This window comes from Arachis ipaensis, chromosome B05, assembly GCF_000816755.2.
Source record: "Arachis ipaensis cultivar K30076 chromosome B05, Araip1.1, whole genome shotgun sequence".
Classification (NCBI taxonomy): Eukaryota; Viridiplantae; Streptophyta; class Magnoliopsida; order Fabales; family Fabaceae; genus Arachis; species Arachis ipaensis.
Window position 1 is genome coordinate 36,920,295 of NC_029789.2, and position 11,660 is coordinate 36,931,954.

Consider the following 11,660-nt stretch of genomic DNA (forward strand, 5'->3'; position numbering starts at 1 on the left):
TAACACAAATTGAACCTCAATTTAAGCTCTAGGGTTTCGTTTTCCAGCAGCCACAAGAACACACATTCATAGCTTGAATTTCATCAAATTTCATCAAACTTTCACCAAAATTTCAACAAGAATTATTCATACAAACAATCAATTTCAAGCACAGCCAAACCATATCATAATCACACAACTCAAACACAATCAATCAAGATTAAATTCGTCAATCCCTACCTGGTTTTGCTGCTCCTAATTCGGTTGAACTTTCAGGTGGTCCTTAAGCACTTTTTCCTCCTAAATCACATCAAGAACAACTTTAAATCCAAAAACTCTCAACTGACCAAATCTCACTCAGTATGTTAGGAAGAGATATCTCACCTTAGACTTGCTAGAAATTCATGTTTCTTGGCCTTCAAGTCAAGTTAAGCATGATTCCTAAGGAAGAACATCAAGAAAACACATGTTTTGCATGGTTTTCCTTGAAAACCGAATTGAAATGGGAGGGAGACAGCCATCTCAACTTATTTCCAGCCTTGATAAGTTACATGGTTATGTAGAGGAAGAAGAGAGGATCATTTTGGTGAAATCGGAGTTTTGATTTGAGTTTTAGTTCAGAAGAAATCAAGCTTTGAAGATTAAGTGTTCATGAAAGTTTCTCTCTTTTCTCTCTTGTTATTTTCGGCCAAAATGATGAAATGAGACAGCCTTGGAGGTCTTGGGGGTGTAAGGTGAGTTTTGATTGGTTGGCTTGGAGGTGGATTAAAGTAATATTAAAATATCTCTGGTGTACAACTACTAAAACTAGGTGTACCGGAACACTCGTAAAAACATCTCTAAAAATTATTTTCAGAGCTACTAACATAAATGACACTAGTAACATATTTATTATGAGAATAGAACATGTATAATGAGGCCTTAGTATTGCTAAATTCATCAGAGAGTGCTGGTGCTAAGCTGCACTAGTAAATCGTAAACCCGGTTAAACCGATTTTCTGTTTTTAACAAAAACAGACCAGGTAACCTTATAATGTCATTCAATAATTTTCTAATACTAATATAATGATAATATTATACTATTATCTCTCTCCTCTCATGAATCGAGTCCGGTTCGTCAAACAGAGACTATTTACAAAAATCAGAATCAAAACTGCCAACCGATATGGTTCAAAAACTAGGTTCTTCGCAATTGCATTATCGAGCTTGCCTCAAAGGAGGTTCTAGCTTAAGGATGACATAATGATAATGAGGATTGAGATACTTGATGATATAGCAGAGGTGTTCCCTTTACTGATCTTCCGGAGAAATCCGTACTTTCAGAAAAGATCTCATGTACTCGAAAATCAGGGTTGTTACATTCTACCCTCCTAAAAGAAAATTTTACCCTCAAAATTTTAGTTACCTAGGAATAAATGTGGGTAATCATCTTTCATCTTATCTTCCAGTTTCCAAGTGTGCTCTTCCTCTCCTCTTGGTTCCCATGCTACTTTGACTAAGCGAACAGTCTTGCCTTTTAGCTGCTTATCACTTCTTTCTACGATCTGAACCGGTGATGCTTGATATGTCAAATCCTTTCATAACTGTACTGTCTCTGGTTGTAAAACGTGACTCTTGTCGAGAATATATTTCTTAAGTTGCGAGACATGAAAAACATCATGAAGGTTTGATAAATAAGGAGGAAGGACTATTTGATAAACTACTAGACCGACTCTTTTAAGTATTTGGAAAGGTTCTATGTATCGTGGGTTAAGCTTTTTAGTCTTAAGGGCTCTACCTATTCCAGTAATCGAGGTTACTTCTAGAAAGACACGGTTTCCGTCACTAAACTCTAAGGGTCTACGTCTATTATCGGCATAGCTCTTTTGACGGCTTTGTGCTGTCTGGATCTTCCGACAAATCTCCTTTATCTCCTCAGTAGTTTCTTACACTAAGTCTGGACCTAAGACACTAGCTTCTCCATCGTCATTCCAACACAATGGTGTTGACATCTTCTTCCATAGAGAGCTTCATATGGTGCCATCCCGATACTTTATTGGAAACTGTTGTTGTAGACGAATTTGACTAAAAGTAAATACTTATCCCAGCTGCTTTGGTTGTCTAGCATACATGATCGTAACATGTCTTCTAACGTCTGGATTGTCTGCTCTGATTATTCGTCTATCTGAGGATGGTATGCTATACTCGTGTGCAATTCTGTTTCCAACGCTTTCTGAAAAGCTCCCCAAAATCTAGTAATAAACCTCGAAACTTGATCTGAGACAATTTATGAAGGTATCCCATGTAGTCGTACGATTCCTTGAATATATATATTCATTCCAACCTTTCTAAAGTATAGTCAACTCGAATCGGAAGGAAGTGCGCTGACTTTGTCAACCTGTCCACAATTACCTAGATGGTATCGTGTCCTGTTGAAGTCCTTGGCAATCCTGTGACAAAATCCATAGTAATCTGCTCCCATTTCCATTGTGGTATTTCTAAGGGTTGCAGGGTTCTTGACAGCTTCTGATGTTCCATCTTCATCTTCTAGCAGGTTAAACATTTTGAGACATAATCAGCTACTTCTTTCTTTAAGCCCGGCCACCAGAACATTTGTTTCAAATCTCGATACATCTTTGTCACTCTAGGATGCATAGAAAATCTACTTTGGTGAGCTTCAGCAAGAATCTTTTGTCGCAATTCTCCAGAGTTAGGCACACAAATTCTTTTCTTATACCTCCATAGGCCACTACGATCCTATCTCACAACTTCTTCAACTCTGCAAGCAATGGTGACATCCAGTACAGTGCTATGGAAATCGGTCCAGCTCCAGGTACTAGATCAATGCTGAATTCTATCTCTCGCTGAGGAGGAAACTCAGGTATGTCGTCCAAGAAAATATTAGGAAATTCCTTCATCATTCAAATTCGTTCTAAGCTTAATTCACTATCATTCGAGCTAGCCGCTAACAGAACGTACCCCTCACAATCACTCCCGCCTAAGGTAACTCTTACAGAATTCAGATATAAGGTGTGGGATAGAAATGGTTTAGTACATAGACTATCAAATGGAATAACAGCAGTTCTTTTAAAATAATCAAGGAAAACATGATACTTAGATAACCAATCTAATCCTAAAATAACTTCTAAACCATATAGAGGCAAACAGATTAGATAGTGTATAAAAGTCCTGTTCCTAATAGCGAATGGTACTTGCAGGCACACTAAACTGGTCAAAGCATTTTGGGATGCAGGTGTATGGACACTCAAGTAAAAATTCAATTTAAGGAAATATAATCCTAACTCGTGAGCAATAGTTAGAGAAATAAAGAATGCGATGCACCCGAATCATACAGTACAGTTAGAAATCGATTCTTGACATAAACTGACCTTGAATGAGGGCATCCGATTGCACAACATCGTCAATAGTGATAACAAACACTCGTCCTTGTTGTTGGGTTCTGACTGGATTTCGAGTAAATCCCTTCGGACAATCCTTGGCAACGTGTCCAAGTTCTCCACAAGCATAGCAGTTAGGTGATCCAAACTGGCAAGACCTGTTACTATACTCTTTTCCGCATTGCTTACATGTAGGGTTTATGTAAGCCTGACGGGCTCGTTTACCATTGCCTTGCCTTACTTTACCTCAAGCGATAAATCCAAACTTTATAGTATTGCCAGCGGACTCATCTACCATTCTTTTTCGACAGTCTCTTGCCCGATGTCCTTCCTTATTACAGTAGTAACATAAACCTGTTCTGAACTGGCAAAGCCTACTACCATGATGCTTTCCACAAGTTGGGCATACTGCACCACTTTGAGCTTGGTGAGGTTGACTCTCATGTCCTTGTTCAATGTCATGGTTATTGTCACTACCATTATTGCGAGTTAAAAGGCTGACATCTCGGTGGTTTCCATTCCAACACTGGACCAATGGCTTTAAGGTTGCGACCTTGAGAGGCTAAATTTTGAACAAAGTCTCTTTGTGAATCCTCCCTACGTCTTGCTCGAGCTATTGCCACCTTCTTTGAACATTCTTCCACTAGTTTACTTTTATTCACCAGTTCAGCGAAATTTCATATCTCTAGCGAAACAACAGAATTCATCAGTTCTTCTCAGAGTCCTCCTTCAAACTTTAAATACTTCCATTCCTCAAAGTCTTATGGGTTCCCTTGACAAATCTTGGAAAAACGGCACAAGTCATCGAACTTACGGGCATACTCAGCAATAGTCATATCCCCTTGTTTCAACTGCATAAGCTCCATCTCCTTAGCATCTCGTGCTGCTCCCAGAAAATACTTTTTATAAAATTCGTCCCTAAAGATATCCTAAGGAATGTCATTTTCATTCTATTGTAGCAGTCGCTGTATCCCCTGCCACCAGTACTCAGCTTCTCCCTCGAGCATATAAGTAGCAAACTCCACGTGTTGTCTTTCCGGAACATGTTGCGCTTTCAGTGATCGTTCAATACCTCGAAACCAATTATCAGTATCAGTCGCAACGAGTGTACCCTTGAACTTAAGCGGATTAACCTTCAGAAATGTCGCAAGGGTCATAGGTCTTTCAGGATGCCCTAAGTTGTTCTCATCATTCCCATTATCTTCTCCGTATTTATTCTCGTTCCCATTTCTCACTCTGAGACGTTCAACAGCCCTAGCCGCTGCTACAGCAGCTTCACGCACTACTTCATCCACGTTGTTCATGGTAGCCATAAACGTTTCCTGTTCCCTCTCGTAGTTAACATTAGGAATTCCTTCCTGTATGCCGCGTCTCCGTGAACCCATTGTAGTCTTGTTCACACCAAACAATCATTGTTAAGGTGATCAGTCTTAACACTTCAAGTCAAGTGTGAACATTCCCAAAATGAAAACACAGAGACAATCATGCAACATATATCATTGGGATATCCTATACGCATGAGACACACAACAGAGTATGCAATGAAGCATAGTCAGTCCACTCCCCAGGCTCTACTGGGAACGAACTGCTCTGATACCAAATTGTAACGACCCAATTTTCAATATGTCTAGATCATACCGAAAACTGAGCGCTACCAATTTGTCTTCCTAATTATTATCTATTATTTATCATATGAGCCTGATTCGTTGTTAAATGCGTAGTTAATTTGTGTGGTGTATTTTTTTTTTGAAAACGTTTGGATTAATAGACAGAATTATTTATAATCAATTCACAAGTAATAACAGATAAAACAGTTATAAACAACCACACAAAAATACATCACAAGTAGTTGACAACATTCGGTGATTCAGCCTTTATTAGCATATAAACTGTTAGTTAGAACACCCCAAGATATAGCTAAATAATATCTATATACATATATATACATACAACATCCCAGGTCCTGACCTGTTCAAGAGGTCCCTAAGCTGGCACCTAGGCTAGCATAGACTCTATACTCACCTAGTCCCTCTAAACTACTAAAGCGAGGGAAAGTACGTTCTAGGTCTTCAAAACTCAAGTCAAGTGGAACGTCATCAAAAGATAGAACATCATCTGCTACTCCTCTGCACGATCAGACTTTTCCACAAGACGTCTCTCTGGTACCTCATGAAGTAGCCACACAATAGGAATCTCGTACACCGGATTTAGGTTAAAGTGCGCACAGTGGCGGAACTTGAAATAAAATTTTGGGGGGCCGGATAGAAAATAATTGTCAAAATATTTTTGATATGATCCCATTTAAGATAAGCTCGTCTAATCTCATCTCTCTGGTTTGGCTGATACTGCCAGATTTAAAGCCGTTTTTCAAGATCTCGTTCCAAAAAGTTAAGGTTAAAGTCATCAGATGTAATTTTTTGAACTTTTGAAGGTTATATCTCACTTTCCTCGTGATTCATTAAAGTAGAAGAACTATCTACAGGTATTGATATTGTAAAAGTTATATGTTCTCCTTCTTATTAAATATTAGCCTTCCTCTTAAAAAATGTATCAATTCTTTAATTTTTCATTATTATTTTATATAAAAATTTGAATATATATCCTGTAAAATATGTAAAGAAGAAGTTAGAAGGACAAATATTAAAATTTATAATATTTATTGAATTTTTTCAAAAACTCTCAACTGACCAAATCTCACTCAGTATGTTAGAAAGATATATATCACCTTAGACTTGCTGGAAATTCACGTTTCTTAGCCCTCAAGTCAAGTTAAGCATGATTCCTAAGGAAGAACATCAAGAAAACACATGTTTTGCATGGTTTTCCTTGAAAACCGAATTGAAATGGGAGGGAGACAGCCATCTCACCTTATTTCCATCCTTGATAAGTTACATGGTTATATAGAGGAAGAAGAGAGGATCATTTTGGTGAAATCGGAGTTTTGATTTGAGTTTTAGTTCAGAAGAAATCAAGCTTTGAAGATTAAGTGTTCATGAAAGTTTCTCTCTTTTCTCTCTTGTTATTTTCGACCAAAATAATGAAATAAGACAGCCTTGGAGGTCTTGGGGGTGTAAGGTGAGTTGTGATTGGTTGGCTTGGAGGTGGATTAAAATAATATTAAAATATCTCTAGTGTACAACTACTAAAACTAGGTGTACCGGAACACTCGTAAAAATATCTCTAAAAATTATTTTCTGAGCTACTAGCATAAATGACACTAGTAACATATTTATTATGAGAATATAACATGTATAATGAGGCCTTAGCATTGCTAAATTCATCAGAGAGTGCTGGTGCTAAGCTGCACCAGTAAACCGTAAACCCGGTTAAACCGATTTTCTGTTTTTAACATAAATAGACCAGGTAACCTTATAATATCATTCAAGCATTTTATAATACTAATATAATGATAATATTATACTATTATCTCTCTCCTCTCATGAATCGAGTCCGGTTCGTCAAACAGAGACTATTTACGAAAATCAGAATCAAAACTGCCAACCGATACGGTTCAAAAACTAGGTTCTTCGCGATTGCATTATCGAGCTTGCCTCAAAGGAGGTTCTAGCTTAAGGATGATATAATGATAATAAGGATTGAGATACTTGATGATATAGCAGAGGTGTTCCCTTTACTGATCTTCCGGAGAAATCCATACTTTCAGAAAAGATCTCATGTACTCGAAAATCAGGGTTGTTACAGTTGTAGTCTACATATTTGTGAATTGTTAATTGTGTGGTGGTTTGTTAGTATTTTTTAAAACTATAGGTGTGTGTTGATTTTTGGGATATGGAGCAGTTGGATAGCGATTTTTTTAACATACTCCGATGAGAAATTCCCAAGAGGAGAAGATCTAGAATTTTTAGACGATGATTCGGCGCTTAATGAAGACAGACATTGAGATAAGAGAATAGCAGAGATGTCACGAGAAGATATCATGCAACTTTAGTTTATAGATGAGGATGTTATTTAGCGATTCTACAAGACATATGCAATGATACACGATTTTGCTGTGAGATTGGATGAAGTCAGATGTGATAGCGATGGTCGCGTAATTATGCGCCAAATTGCTTGCAATCGGACGGGCTCAAGAAAGGAAGAGGTTGAAAAGGACGAATGAATCAGGGACCACCGACCCCTAACTCTAAGTAGTTTATGTGCGAGAATTCGTGCAAGACTAGATAGAAAATTTCTAAATGGAAGGTTGTTTCGTTCTATGAAGAACATTCTCATGGTTTAGTTGATCCACTCGAGGTTAACATGATGCCTGAGTATCACACATTCAGTGTCTCGGATAAAGCTCATGGAAAAAATTTGCATGACATAGGTATCAGGACCTGTCACATCTTGGGATACTTGGTTGCTTAAAAAGGTGGATATGCAAACTTGTCATTCAACCAGAAAGATATGTACAACCTCATTATTTAACATAGGATGGTGATGCAAATGCTGCAATAAGCTACCTGAGAGTTAAGGCTGAGAATGATTCTTATTTCTTTGGCAAGTATACATAAACTAATAAGAATTGATTGGAAAATTTGTTTTGGGCTGATGGGACTAGCCGTATTGATTATGAGTGCTTTGGGGATATATAGGAACATCTACAATAAACCACTTGTGATATTTTCTGGTAGCAATCATTGTGGGCATACCGTCATATTTGGATGTGGTCTTCTTGTCAATAAGGATATTGGTTCATACAAGTGTCTCTTGGAAACCTTTTTGAAAGCAATGGGGAATAAGCACCCTAGTTCAGTTGTCACCGATGGAGATCTTTCAATGAGAGAAGCCATTAAACAAGTCATTCCTTATGCAACACATCGACTATGTTCACGACATTTACATAAGAATGCATGCGAGAAGGTTAAGAACATTGGATTTCTAAATGACTTCAAGAAATTGATTTATGCTAATGTGAGTGTTGAAGAGTTTGAGGTCATGTGGGGAGACATGGTGGGGAAGTATAACTTATCAAGAAACTCTTGGGCCGACCAAACCTATGAGTTGAGGTATTTATGGGCTCTTGCATATTTGAGGAACCAATTTTTTGGGTGAATCAGGATAACATCCCAATGTGAAGGGATTAACTCTTTAATAAAAGCATATGTGAGAAAGAAAGACACCCTTCTTGAATTTATCAATAACATGGAAACTGTTGTTAGCCATTATAGGAACAATGAAAGAGTTGCAAAGTTCAATGCTAAATATACCAATCCAGTGCTTATGACTTCTTTGTCGACACTTGAATGTTTTGCTGCAAAGACTTTCACTCGTAACATTTTCTAGGAGATCAGGAAGGAAATTGAGGGTGCTTATGCTAGACCTAGTAATTCAGGATGGTGGAAAACAATTTTTCAAGTGAAACAGTTTTGGAATGCCAGAGATTAAGCATGTGGTTAAGTTTGATAGAGTTGAAGAGATGCTCCGCTGTGAGTGTATATGGTTCAAAAATCAAGAAATTTTTTGCATGTACATATTTGCATACTTAAAGCACTAAAATGTTGAAATTATTCCAGAACGCTTATTGTGCAAGTGATGGATGAAGAATGCCAAGTGTGATTTCATGAAGTCAAATGTCGATGATCCAAGTGATTTTGATAAGGTACTCAAGTGTCCTTTGAGTGTGTTAGGTGCTGAGTGTTCTAGGGTTGACCCATTGGTAATTTAGATGATGACTATGTTGTTGACCCATTGGTGCTGAAGAGTAAGAGAGCTTCCAAGAAAAAGAGAAAATTTAAGCAACAGAGAGAGTGTTCAAATTGCGGTGTGTCAGAGCACTACAACAAAAGTTATCCTAAGATTCCCGGTAGAATATCCAAGGAGCCAGTAGACGATGATACGGAAAAGAATAACAGCAGCCATCTTGGGTAAAGTATACTTTTTGTCCTTGAAATTTGCTAAAAGTTTCAAAAATATCCCTAAGTTTTGATTTGTTTCAATTTTGTCACTCAAGTTTGCTAACAGAGAAGGAGGAAGAGCGATGGCTTCGTTGTGTCTGGGTTTGCGTAAAGAAGAAGAAAAAGGGTGGTGGTCATCGAAGATTGGAGCTCAACGGAGATGGTAGTGATGGAGATGGAGAGTCAGAGAAGAAAGGAGAAAGAAGGAGAATGAGGGGTTTGGCCGGTGACGATGAAGGAGGAGGTTGACAGTGGTTGCTCAATAATGATGATGGTGGTAGAGAGGACAGTGAAGATGAAAAGAGAAAAAGAAAGAGAGACAGAGGGTTGTGATGATGATGATTGGTATAAGGGAGGGGTATATTTGGAAAGAAAAATATTAATTATAAAAAAATTAGTAATAAGTGTAAAATTGATGCAAATCGAAAACTTAAGAGACAAAATTGAAACAAATCAAAACTTAGGGATATTTTTGAAACTTTTAGCAAACTTCAGGGATAAAAAATATACTTTACCCTTATATTTTTTACTAACCCAAAAATAGAATTATTTTTAAGCAATGTGGAATGCTAGAATTAAGGATCAATTGTTCTATTCAGTCACAATCCCAGAATTATGGATCAATCAGTCCAGTTATTAGCTGCTTACTGGTTATGCTACTTCTCATCATGAATTGGCCTATATCTTTTATGCCTGCAATCTCTATCCTCGTTAATTTATTGTGATTTTTAGGGTTGCTATCATGTGTACATTCTCAGTGAAATTGCTGAAGGTACTTCAACGGGGTTCACTTGTACATGTGATTCAACTTGTCTTTTGACTTTGATTCTTACTAATCTTGGTTAAAATTCATCCAAATTAAGAGTCATATGACCTAGGGAATTACATTTAACATTCTTGTGTTATAATAATAAAGGAAAAGTATAGGTAACTAACAAATTTTTTGAACAATATATAAACAATGTGAATTAATAGAGTTAAAAGAATAAATTTAATTAGTAGCATTAAATTAGGTTGTAATGTATTTTTATTTGATTGGTGGTTGTTCATGTTAGTTCAAAAATTTCATTGTTCCCTAGCATTCCCCGATAGTAAATTAGTCAAAATATATCTTCTTTTTCGATCTTATACGTATTTTTCTACAACACTCGTCAATCTCTGTTTTAATTTCATTTCTTATGTTTAGCTTTAGTTAGAGGGACTCTTTAATTTCTATCTTAAAATAGCTATTTACTGATTATAATTCCGTTACACAGATGGTTAGTTATGCTAATAGAATCAATTAATCTTTTTTATTAGATAAGTAATATGTTCTCTCATACATAGTTTCACCATCATCGAAATATTTTATTTTCTGGTACCGTGATTATTAATTCTTGTATGTTGATCATATCATTCTCACTTTAGAAGATAGCTTTCCATCACAAGAAAGACCATTAAATTTAAGAAGCCTTGAACAAAGTACGTACCAGATCTATTATTTTACACAAGCCAGTGTAGGGCAATAATTTATTATCGTCTCAAACCTACCACATATCAAGTGATTACTAAAAATTACAGCTTTACGGGTCACCGATCGAACCCTTCACTCTAGCTAATTCTTGTTCTCGAGTTTCTTGCTCTTTGTGTTTCTTCACTTTCTCGTTCTTACTAGAAACAAAGCGTAATATGAGGAGGAAACTAACTAGAGCGAACACCGCAGCCCACACAATCATAATAACCGCGAAAGCACTCCCAACATTTTTAATAATTTCAGGAGTAACCATCATGGCTCCAAACAAGTAAGTAACAACAAGGCTTGTGATAGTGATACACATGCCAATCAACAAGAACCACGTCACCGATGTATTGTCCAGAGAGAGGCCACTCACCAGTAAGAGACAAACACTTAGTGACGATATGAAACATATGGTGTTGCATATCAAGAACCCTAAGTAATATTTTTTTTTCATCAGGGCTACAACAGATTCCCCGGGGCAAATTTGTATGTTTGTTTGATTAGATGGAAAACAGATTGGCGTCTCACCGGTCGGTGCTGGCACGACACCCCCGGGCGGGTTGATGGCGGATTGAAAGGTGATGGTTGCTATTATGGAAGCCGTCAGACTGAGGCTCTGTCTCATATCTTGAAACCATTTGCTTTTGTCCTGATAAGCTAGTGACTGCACTCTATTAAGCTTAAGAAACTTGGCACATCCTTTATCTGCGTCTGCATCTCCTGCTGTTCCCATTTGTGTTTGAAAGAAGCAATGATGTATGTTAATTATGATGTTCTCACTTGTTCAACTTGATTTTTATCGTGTGTGCCACCGACAGATGTTGCATGTAAAATAGTCATTTTTCTTTTTTGATTTTCTAAGATAATCTCTTAATTAATGATTAATTCATTGTGAACTAGGTGAACTAG

At 37.1% G+C, this 11,660-nt stretch overlaps 1 protein-coding gene across 1 annotated transcript; it reads right to left on the reverse strand.

Moving 5' to 3' along the window:
• On the reverse strand, positions 10,675–11,554 carry LOC107643547. The gene is made up of 2 exons (XM_016347226.2): positions 10,784–11,554; positions 10,675–10,738 (listed from the first exon to the last, which is right to left on the reverse strand). Exon 1 carries the CDS (start codon positions 11,482–11,484, stop codon positions 10,816–10,818), a length of 669 nt encoding a protein of 222 aa, XP_016202712.1. The 5' UTR covers positions 11,485–11,554; the 3' UTR covers positions 10,675–10,738; positions 10,784–10,815.

Coding starts and splice junctions, on each gene's coding strand:
- LOC107643547 (XM_016347226.2), bottom strand. CDS start 11,484: ATGGGAACAGCAGGAGATGCAGACGCAGATAAAGGATGTGCCAAGTTT.